This window comes from Agrilus planipennis, unplaced genomic scaffold (genome assembly GCF_000699045.2).
Source record: "Agrilus planipennis isolate EAB-ADULT unplaced genomic scaffold, Apla_2.0 scaffold44, whole genome shotgun sequence".
NCBI classification, from domain to species: domain Eukaryota; kingdom Metazoa; phylum Arthropoda; class Insecta; order Coleoptera; family Buprestidae; genus Agrilus; species Agrilus planipennis.
The window spans coordinates 1,120,684-1,133,143 of record NW_020438939.1 but is presented as its reverse complement, the minus strand read 5'-3'; the positions used below and the strand labels follow the sequence as shown (position 1 = coordinate 1,133,143).

The 12,460-nt window shown below is 30.6% G+C and overlaps 1 protein-coding gene across 1 annotated transcript in view; it reads left to right on the top strand.

The window, feature by feature from the left end:
- The window catches only part of LOC112904435, a 10,664-nt gene extending 2,929 nt beyond the window's left edge, over positions 1-7,735 (top strand). Inside the window, exons 5-6 of the mRNA XM_025974466.1 lie at positions 3,806-5,631; positions 7,712-7,735. Of these exons, the coding sequence (XP_025830251.1) occupies positions 3,806-5,631; positions 7,712-7,735 (1,850 nt within the window). The remainder of the gene's footprint in view (positions 1-3,805; positions 5,632-7,711) is intronic.
- Positions 7,736-12,460: the final 4,725 nt, after the last annotated feature.

The following is a 12,460-nucleotide window of genomic DNA, read 5'->3' as shown; positions in this document are numbered from 1 at the left end:
GGTAAATTCTAATTAACTTTTGAAGAGAATCAAATAACCTTTGGATGTTGAATACGTCAAAAAATAGGCACAGTTAATAACAATTGATGCAAATCTCATTTTATAATTATATACGAATCAAACATCGTAGAGAAAAAAAACGCTTTGAGATGTTTTTTATTTCGAAAATGTTATTGTACTGTACCTATACTTAATAGATAAAACATTTTCTCTAATTGCACCTATATTGCGGAGTGATTGTTTTAGTTATTACCTTTTACGATATATTAACTTGCATTAATTATAGCTGCCTGTAATTATTACGTAAACTATAGCGAGCTGTCGATATACGTGGATACGGAATTTTTTATTAATCAGTGAAATAATTAAGAACAGAAAGCCCCAAGTAGAAGTCGTGTTATTTTTAATGCATTTATTTTATAGTCTAATCTAACATAATAATAAACAATTAGTAGGTACCAACTCAATTATAGTTGACATGTGTACATGCATACATGCATAGGTGCTATATACCTACTTACGATAGTTGTGGGTGGGTGTCCGTATGTGTCCGTGATATAGTTTTAATAAAACCTTTGTGTTAAAATCGTGCAATATTTGAATAGGTAATTAAAATGAGACGTTTTTAATAACAATGACGTGTCCGTAAAAACTCCAACTTAATGATATTCTATACTCTATAGTAGAGCTAGGACATTTTTATCAGTAGCTTTTTGCCATCAATGTTGTGTTTATCGCTTGTTGTGAACCTGTTTTTATTTACCTAACGCATTTCTGTTCGAGACAAAAAATATCGTTCAGAAACATATCTGTTTCCACGACATTTGATGGTTAGTGAGTAAAAAATATTAACCCATTCCATTTCATAAAATAGAGATAACATAACCTACCTAGGTACTTAGTCAATGTATTCGATTAAGTCTCCTAATCATATTTATGATTTATCTAACTTAACAATTTTTGTTTGTAAATACAGTAGATTTGCTTTGTATTGCTCCATCTAAGATAGTATACATTCACGCGATGGTATTTGTTTAAAGTGTACCTGTCTCCATAAGGGTATGGCTTACTTGATTGTTTACCCCGTATACCTACCCTTGAAGAAAGTAGCCTTGCACGTTACTCACCTGCTGTCTTCTTAGCAAACATAATGAAAATGGTCCTGAATACCGTTTGCAATTGTTCAATTTCAGTCAATTCTTGGTAGTGTCAGGTAGTTTACCTGACTGTTTAGAATCTAGGTAGTAGACAAAACTAGGTAACGGCACTTTACCAAAGATAAAAATAATTTTGTACTATTTTTCCCAAAATTTTATGCACGAATGTTATTTAGTAAGGATTTTAATTTACATTTACTCTTAATAGATTTTTTTTGTTATTACACTGCTTTATTTATACTTAAATGGAGATAACTATTAAATTCATGACTTTCATTCATATGGAAAAGGTGAGGTAGAATAAACCATTAAGAAGGGCCGTTTCTAAGTATCTCGATAGCATTTAGATAACCATATGAATTTAAAAGAGACAGTTACTTGGATATTACAGAAAATACTATACCTATAGAGTACAGATTTATTGAATAGGAGAATAGTTACTTCAGAAAATGTTAATTGCAAAACTAAACAAATCTGATTATTGTTATCATTATTAGATAATATCGTCTAGGTTCTAGGTGCCTAAAAAAAGTTAGACAGGTAACGAATTTTATTAAAAATAATACAAGACTAAATAAAAGCGCCAAATGTTAACTAATAATGTTAGCAAAAATGTTCAATTTTCTTAGAATAATAGCACTAAGTATATGACTGAATGCTGATTAATAAGACAGCGGTATGATAGAATCTGAAACAAATTGGACATATTCGATATGTGTAATTGTATGTAGAGTTCACATTACATATTATATTTTATAATATTGTAACATTTCTATTGTGTCCTGGTAGACATAAAGCTTTATCTGCTTGCTAAAGTATAATGGATTTCACTTGTACCTATTTCCGTTTATAGCGCCCTAATTGTAATAGTTCCTGCGTCGCGACGTCGTTATCCACGTAATTGTTGTGTGAAAATTTTGGTGCAATATATTTTTACAAATTTTTAAACCTTTGTTACTATATTGTTGTGCTTTTCACGAATGTATTTATGAAAGTAGTATGTGCCAAATGATTTTGTTATGTTTATTTTCTATAAAGAAAACTGTGATACTTTGCCGAATAAGAAAAATGACGAATTCTGTGTTATAGTTTATTTTATAATAGACGTTATGTTTATCGAATAGCATTTGATGATAAATAAAACTTGTGTAAGTAGCGAATTGAGAGTTTCATATGAAATATTTTTNACGATAATAATTTTATTAAAAATATTTTTGATTTTGCTAAACTTTTGTCTGGTGGTGATTTACATTCTTATTTTATTGAAAATCCTTTAATATTCCTTTCCCTAGTATTATTCAACGATAAGAATTTATTGTTACCAATTAAAGGAAAAGGATCAGAATATCTTCACAATTTTGAAATAGATCTTAAATTCTTGGAAAAGGCAGTCGAAAAGTTACCAGTCGTTAGAAAATTAGTTGCAGAAATTAATACAGAAACAAGTACTACTTTAACGATTTACGATCTCTTAGAAAAACATGCCAATGTGGATGTTAAAAATGTTTTTAACTTTCGTTTTTCAAATGACTCGTCATTTCCTACATTCACTTCTCATACTTCTTTACTTGATTACACTTACAAAAAAAAAATTAATTTCTTAACGTATATACGCCAAGAAAGACCCAGCATTGCTGCTTTAAGTTTTTACACATCGTCCAATGCCAATGAAGAAGTTCTCAGAAAGATCGAAAAATTCGCTTATAAAAATTACAATAAACCAAAATTAACTGCTACTTGTATAGCTTTTTTAAGAATGATTGGTGAAGATTGTTACAAATTACGAAATCACATACATATAGCCAACTTATTGGACTTGGAATTCGATTCAAAAGGACGGCTTCTTTTCAGTCTTACACCAGAAGATGTTATCAAAGACATCGAAAACTTGTATAGCTCCGATATAATTAACTTAATGGAATGCTTTAACGTTTACAACTTTGTGGATATTTTAAAAAAGTATAAGGTGCTTATAAACTTTGCTAAATATCACGAGACAAAATATCCTGAACAAATACTTGTAAAACTGGCTGAAAACAATCATTGGCTAGCGTTTCTTATTTTCGTGCAATACTTTAACTATCCTGAGAACCAAATATCTAAAGTATGTGTAAAGTTTAAAAACACTGCTTTATCAGAACACTTACAGCACGCTCTTTTTAATGACATAAAAGTAGAAGAATCGAAGACGTCCCTCATGAGGGAAAGGAATTCAAGAAATTTTTTCTTATCTCGAATTGGGGTACGAAAAACCATCGATAATTGCATTGCTCCTGTTGATCAGGGTTATTCCAGTATAAGCTTTATGTCTCAAACCTCGAGTGCAGAAAGTTCTTCTGGTTCCAGCAGCATTTCTGAATATGAGACTGAAATGACACACCAAGGAGAGCAAATTGATCTATTAAAGGTGCTGGTAAAATGCCATAATAGCACTGACCCTCCGAAAATGCTCTTGCATTCCTGTTATCTGTTTAAGTGTCCGCTTTTAGCTATCTTTGCAACAAGTTACGAGGTGAGTCGTAATATTATTCAAAAAATAAAATTTCTTCAAAACAAGTTGTTAGTCACAGATCATGTCATTAAAATATAAAATGGACTTAAATAAAGTATAGTCTTTATTTTAAAACTAGGAATAATTTTATTAAAAAATAACAACAAAAGTTTATTGAAATTGTGGATTGATTTGAGTTTTTCTGAGAATCAAGACATAGACTGTGAATTAGAAAATCTAACCATTGACCAAAAAGCTGTCTTAAAAGAATTATTTAAAAGTTACGAAATCAGTAAAGAAATGGTAGATTTATTATGTGAAAACAGCACTTGTATAGAAGATGAACTTAGAGATTTTGTACTGAATGAATTGTGTAAATTTGGCATGTTTTGCTCAAAAGAAGTAAATGATGTGGTTTATTTAATTCGACGAATTATTAACACGACTGGCATTTCAGAATTGTATGATTTATTGAAGAAAAATCAGATTGGTCATTTTTTGAATTCATTTACTAAGCATTGTATAAAAAATAAATATTACATTCCTCTTAACGTAGTTCTAAATCAAATAGGTACACAATGTTTTGATTATAATAATTTTAATTCGGAACATTTAAACATAATTATTAGTACAAAGCATTTAGCAACCAATTTTAGAAACGATAATAATTTTATTAAAAATATTTTTGATTTTGCTAAACTTTTGTCTGGTGGTGATTTACATTCTTATTTTATTGAAAATCCTTTAATATTCCTTTCCCTAGTATTATTCAACGATAAGAATTTATTGTTACCAATTAAAGGAAAAGGATCAGAATATCTTCACAATTTTGAAATAGATCTTAAATTCTTGGAAAAGGCAGTCGAAAAGTTACCAGTCGTTAGAAAATTAGTTGCAGAAATTAATACAGAAACAAGTACTACTTTAACGATTTACGATCTCTTAGAAAAACATGCCAATGTGGATGTTAAAAATGTTTTTAACTTTCGTTTTTCAAATGACTCGTCATTTCCTACATTCACTTCTCATACTTCTTTACTTGATTACACTTACAAAAAAAAAATTAATTTCTTAACGTATATACGCCAAGAAAGACCCAGCATTGCTGCTTTAAGTTTTTACACATCGTCCAATGCCAATGAAGAAGTTCTCAGAAAGATCGAAAAATTCGCTTATAAAAATTACAATAAACCAAAATTAACTGCTACTTGTATAGCTTTTTTAAGAATGATTGGTGAAGATTGTTACAAATTACGAAATCACATACATATAGCCAACTTATTGGACTTGGAATTCGATTCAAAAGGACGGCTTCTTTTCAGTCTTACACCAGAAGATGTTATCAAAGACATCGAAAACTTGTATAGCTCCGATATAATTAACTTAATGGAATGCTTTAACGTTTACAACTTTGTGGATATTTTAAAAAAGTATAAGGTGCTTATAAACTTTGCTAAATATCACGAGACAAAATATCCTGAACAAATACTTGTAAAACTGGCTGAAAACAATCATTGGCTAGCGTTTCTTATTTTCGTGCAATACTTTAACTATCCTGAGAACCAAATATCTAAAGTATGTGTAAAGTTTAAAAACACTGCTTTATCAGAACACTTACAGCACGCTCTTTTTAATGACATAAAAGTAGAAGAATCGAAGACGTCCCTCATGAGGGAAAGGAATTCAAGAAATTTTTTCTTATCTCGAATTGGGGTACGAAAAACCATCGATAATTGCATTGCTCCTGTTGATCAGGGTTATTCCAGTATAAGCTTTATGTCTCAAACCTCGAGTGCAGAAAGTTCTTCTGGTTCCAGCAGCATTTCTGAATATGAGACTGAAATGACACACCAAGGAGAGCAAATTGATCTATTAAAGGTGCTGGTAAAATGCCATAATAGCACTGACCCTCCGAAAATGCTCTTGCATTCCTGTTATCTGTTTAAGTGTCCGCTTTTAGCTATCTTTGCAACAAGTTACGAGGTGAGTCGTAATATTATTCAAAAAATAAAATTTCTTCANTTATTATATTTTTATTAATTACACACAACACATTACATATTATATTTTATAATATTGTAACATTTCTATTGTGTCCTGGTAGACATAAAGCTTTATCTGCTTGCTAAAGTATAATGGATTTCACTTGTACCTATTTCCGTTTATAGCGCCCTAATTGTAATAGTTCCTGCGTCGCGACGTCGTTATCCACGTAATTGTTGTGTGAAAATTTTGGTGCAATATATTTTTACAAATTTTTAAACCTTTGTTACTATATTGTTGTGCTTTTCACGAATGTATTTATGAAAGTAGTATGTGCCAAATGATTTTGTTATGTTTATTTTCTATAAAGAAAACTGTGATACTTTGCCGAATAAGAAAAATGACGAATTCTGTGTTATAGTTTATTTTATAATAGACGTTATGTTTATCGAATAGCATTTGATGATAAATAAAACTTGTGTAAGTAGCGAATTGAGAGTTTCATATGAAATATTTTTTGCATACATTTAATTAAAGATACCCGTTTCTTTATGAAAACCAAATAATGATCACTTTTGTACTAAAATTAGATAAAAGGAAGATAATGAAGCATATCATTCTGATGTACAACACTTTTTTTCTTCATAACTATGTTAGGTCAAGTAAATTGATGGAATTCTAGTAATTTTTAAATTTCTGATGGAAAAGGTAAAACCTCGGTTTAATTAGTACATTCGTAGGATATATATTTTTACGTATTTCTCTTTTATTTATCGTTTTAAATATAAATAAGCGCCGTTTAATTTAAATTGAGCTGTCCCTTACCGTTAGGCAATTATTAATACACTCTATCATTCTACTAATGGGTTGCATATACTGAAGTCGGTCTTGTAACTATTTACATAATTTGCTTAGTAAGGATAATCGTTCTTTTTTTATATAAATCTTCTAACATAAACTAATCAGTTTTAACCTTTTAAATAAAAAAAATAGTCAATAATTTGGTTTGTTTGTAAACCATATTAATTACATTGGAGGTTGTTTGCAAAAAAATATTTTCTATTTATCATCTATTATTGTTCGAATTATTTACAATTATATCTTTGTTTTATTAAAAACAATATATTTGTTGTTTGTCGGTATCTTTTATACGAACCACTGGATTTTTGTCTTTTCCAGTATTTGCTATAAATATACAAATACGTTAAATGGGGAGAACGGAGGAGCGGTACAGAAGTCAATAAGAAATAGGCGAGGTAAGACACCTTCACCGTGAAGGGTTACTTAAAAACATATTAGATGCAAAAACGGGAGTTGAGAGGGATAGAGGTAGACCTAGATTATGTAATTTTCGAGAAATGCGATGTCTAGCTCAAGATAGGAAAATCGCTGTTACATTTTCATCAGAATTTACAATAAGTTATGTATTGCACTTTCTAAACAATTTCGCTAAACAAATTAATATGCCTGCAAACAGTATGTAATATGATCGAAACTGTAATATGCATACTGAAAAATATTGTCTGGGCTTAAAAAGTCAGTTTTGTATTTTTGGCCAATTAAAAAATAGTTTGGGTACAAAAAAATGTCCAGAAAAGCTATTTTCAGTAGGTGGTACCCCGAAGAAAATCAGTTTTTTTTTTACATTTTATCACTGTTATGTCGTGATTTTCAATTTTGCTTATTGCAAAAAATTAAAACATTTTCTGTCACAACTGTCCGGTCTGTAAGAGGTGCGTGTTCGACTATTCTTGGGGTGAAGACCATTGGCGTAGTCAAGAAATTTTTCTAGGGTAAAAGGCTGTCTGTAAGTTATCGTAGGTAACGCAAAGTTTCTAAACATTTAACCTACATCCCTCCAGATATCGGGACTATAACGCGTGGCCTGATTATTCCTTCCCTCATTTCTTGAAAGTTTACGGTTCCAATTAAAAAAATATTTGTTAATTTCCAATAATTATTTAATTTCAAATAAATTCCAAAATCTTATGTAACGCAAACATTGACTCCTCTCTCTCCCCGACGCCAAGCTAGACATTTCCTTTCCCCAATTACCATTCCCTAGTTAATTCGATTTTAGATTAAAGATCAACTAGCTTCTTAGTAGAATTGACAAATTTTGGTAAAGTAACGAGGCAATTTAATGAGAGATGCATAAATGACGCCTCATAATTATGGAATTCATTATTGTGCTCATACAAAGTTACAACCCTCCAGTAAGACAATGCAGCTAACTTCGGCTATAAGTCATATAAAAAGCAATCAAAAATATCTCGGCATTTAGTAATTATAAAATTGCGATTAAGCAGTAAAATCCTAGCAAAATGTATATGAAATTCTTATGAATACGCTTATACAAAAAATTTCTTGTAGATGAAGGTGACAATATCCGCTACACTTATTTATTGATTATATTGTGTTTTTTACTTTTAAGTACTTTAATCAACATAATGCAGTTTCAATCACTACGTAATAGAGCGGATCCTAATCAGCTCTGATTATATTTTTCTTATTATTAGCTGTTTATTTTATGATAGGGACGAAGGCCAATATTTTTGTGAAAGAAAAATAAAATAGGATGATTGATTTTATGCCTATAGTACGAAAATTCATGTATTCTTATGGCACGCGTCTTACTTTTAGTCACGCGCGCGTGAACCTTGTCAGTTCCGTACCTCAAAAGGAAAAACGGAACCGTCATGTACATGATCACTTATTATTTGCCGCAGCCGATTATTTCAAAAACCATTAACAAATTCAAAATTTAGTTATAAATTATACCTACTGAGCTCGTTATTTACCAGAAATTGCAGGTGATTGCAGGGTTTATCGTTTCTGGACAAAGGTCAATTAAATAAAACGCTTCATTTATCTTTCGTTTTTGCGGAAATTTACAAAACTCCATTTTCTAATTGCGGTCATGTTCTGGTGTGAAAAACAAAGAGCTCGTTAACGTAAAAAAGGCGAAAAGAATCAGTCACGGACTCGCGTATTTCATTCAGCCCTTTTCCGTTTTCTCTTTCTCTTCTAACATTTAATGCAACTTGGTCTCTCAATATAGGTATTCTATATACCGGATAATTACATTCTGTGTAGGCAGTGTTAAGATTAACGATCTTGCCAAGCCCTGATATTAAGCTTCTTCTATCCCTCAGTTGTTCGCTGCACGTATCACCGTCCCTATTTCGTTGTACGATAATGTAGGGAAAAGACAGGGTATTTACCAGGGGCGTATTACTGAGAAATTGTAAACGAATCTTATTAAATATGAAATACCTACTTATATAATATTGCATTGGTTGATATTTTTGATTTATCCATTAGATAAGGAAGAAACTGGAATATCAATTATTTTAGTAAAATGGTAACTTTTATACCACAGTGATTATTTTTAACGGTAATCTCAACAATTTTTTTTAATCGTTGAAGGGTGTTACTGCATATTTCTTTTTTTTTGCTACAATAGGCAAGTTGTTAGGAAAGCTTTTTTAAGTAATGTCGATAAACTTTTCAATACATTCATAACAGTGAATTTGCTTAGTAAGGATAATCGTTCTTTTTTTATATAAATCTTCTAACATAAACTAATCAGTTTTAACCTTTTAAATAAAAAAAATAGTCAATAATTTGGTTTGTTTGTAAACCATATTAATTACATTGGAGGTTGTTTGCAAAAAAATATTTTCTATTTATCATCTATTATTGTTCGAATTATTTACAATTATATCTTTGTTTTATTAAAAACAATATATTTGTTGTTTGTCGGTATCTTTTATACGAACCACTGGATTTTTGTCTTTTCCAGTATTTGCTATAAATATACAAATACGTTAAATGGGGAGAACGGAGGAGCGGTACAGAAGTCAATAAGAAATAGGCGAGGTAAGACACCTTCACCGTGAAGGGTTACTTAAAAACATATTAGATGCAAAAACGGGAGTTGAGAGGGATAGAGGTAGACCTAGATTATGTAATTTTCGAGAAATGCGATGTCTAGCTCAAGATAGGAAAATCGCTGTTACATTTTCATCAGAATTTACAATAAGTTATGTATTGCACTTTCTAAACAATTTCGCTAAACAAATTAATATGCCTGCAAACAGTATGTAATATGATCGAAACTGTAATATGCATACTGAAAAATATTGTCTGGGCTTAAAAAGTCAGTTTTGTATTTTTGGCCAATTAAAAAATAGTTTGGGTACAAAAAAATGTCCAGAAAAGCTATTTTCAGTAGGTGGTACCCCGAAGAAAATCAGTTTTTTTTTTACATTTTATCACTGTTATGTCGTGATTTTCAATTTTGCTTATTGCAAAAAATTAAAACATTTTCTGTCACAACTGTCCGGTCTGTAAGAGGTGCGTGTTCGACTATTCTTGGGGTGAAGACCATTGGCGTAGTCAAGAAATTTTTCTAGGGTAAAAGGCTGTCTGTAAGTTATCGTAGGTAACGCAAAGTTTCTAAACATTTAACCTACATCCCTCCAGATATCGGGACTATAACGCGTGGCCTGATTATTCCTTCCCTCATTTCTTGAAAGTTTACGGTTCCAATTAAAAAAATATTTGTTAATTTCCAATAATTATTTAATTTCAAATAAATTCCAAAATCTTATGTAACGCAAACATTGACTCCTCTCTCTCCCCGACGCCAAGCTAGACATTTCCTTTCCCCAATTACCATTCCCTAGTTAATTCGATTTTAGATTAAAGATCAACTAGCTTCTTAGTAGAATTGACAAATTTTGGTAAAGTAACGAGGCAATTTAATGAGAGATGCATAAATGACGCCTCATAATTATGGAATTCATTATTGTGCTCATACAAAGTTACAACCCTCCAGTAAGACAATGCAGCTAACTTCGGCTATAAGTCATATAAAAAGCAATCAAAAATATCTCGGCATTTAGTAATTATAAAATTGCGATTAAGCAGTAAAATCCTAGCAAAATGTATATGAAATTCTTATGAATACGCTTATACAAAAAATTTCTTGTAGATGAAGGTGACAATATCCGCTACACTTATTTATTGATTATATTGTGTTTTTTACTTTTAAGTACTTTAATCAACATAATGCAGTTTCAATCACTACGTAATAGAGCGGATCCTAATCAGCTCTGATTATATTTTTCTTATTATTAGCTGTTTATTTTATGATAGGGACGAAGGCCAATATTTTTGTGAAAGAAAAATAAAATAGGATGATTGATTTTATGCCTATAGTACGAAAATTCATGTATTCTTATGGCACGCGTCTTACTTTTAGTCACGCGCGCGTGAACCTTGTCAGTTCCGTACCTCAAAAGGAAAAACGGAACCGTCATGTACATGATCACTTATTATTTGCCGCAGCCGATTATTTCAAAAACCATTAACAAATTCAAAATTTAGTTATAAATTATACCTACTGAGCTCGTTATTTACCAGAAATTGCAGGTGATTGCAGGGTTTATCGTTTCTGGACAAAGGTCAATTAAATAAAACGCTTCATTTATCTTTCGTTTTTGCGGAAATTTACAAAACTCCATTTTCTAATTGCGGTCATGTTCTGGTGTGAAAAACAAAGAGCTCGTTAACGTAAAAAAGGCGAAAAGAATCAGTCACGGACTCGCGTATTTCATTCAGCCCTTTTCCGTTTTCTCTTTCTCTTCTAACATTTAATGCAACTTGGTCTCTCAATATAGGTATTCTATATACCGGATAATTACATTCTGTGTAGGCAGTGTTAAGATTAACGATCTTGCCAAGCCCTGATATTAAGCTTCTTCTATCCCTCAGTTGTTCGCTGCACGTATCACCGTCCCTATTTCGTTGTACGATAATGTAGGGAAAAGACAGGGTATTTACCAGGGGCGTATTACTGAGAAATTGTAAACGAATCTTATTAAATATGAAATACCTACTTATATAATATTGCATTGGTTGATATTTTTGATTTATCCATTAGATAAGGAAGAAACTGGAATATCAATTATTTTAGTAAAATGGTAACTTTTATACCACAGTGATTATTTTTAACGGTAATCTCAACAATTTTTTTTAATCGTTGAAGGGTGTTACTGCATATTTCTTTTTTTTTGCTACAATAGGCAAGTTGTTAGGAAAGCTTTTTTAAGTAATGTCGATAAACTTTTCAATACATTCATAACAGTGATTTAAATACTGTAACTTAATATACTTACATATGAGGTTGACGGAACTTTTCTTTGAGTAGTATACGAAAAATGAACAGGGGTATATGTTGGGTTGCATATTTTAGCCTTGACCGGTATGAAATTACTTGTCAAGTGACCTATTTTTTTGTCAGTTTACTCATATTAAATTTAATCAAAATCAATATTTATGATTTCAATAAATTTGTACCTACCTTCTGAGTTTTGCCAAAATCCTTAAAACCATTTAAATGAAATTAATTACCTACATTAATATACACAAAATACAAAAAAGGCTTTATTATTGCAAGCTTTTTTTTATGTCTGCCTTCAATAAAATTCACAATTTGATGATTTCGAAAAAGAAACCCAAATTTAGTTTTCTAGTATCGCAGATATGTTATTTAATATTATCAAATTCTAACAATTTAACAGTTTTCGTTTCATTACTAAACTATTGAATCTAAATGAAATAATTATTATTTAACTTGTATCATCCGTTGTTATAATCTAGATCCCTTCTTATAATAATTAGATATGTATTCTACTAACTTTCCAGGCATAGGTATTCGTAGTTTTCGTTAAAAACAATTTAATTTATTAGTCCAGTGCATTTAGTAACACTCAAAAATTTCGGGTACATTGCATTTAATCAATAAAACGAATGTATTTTT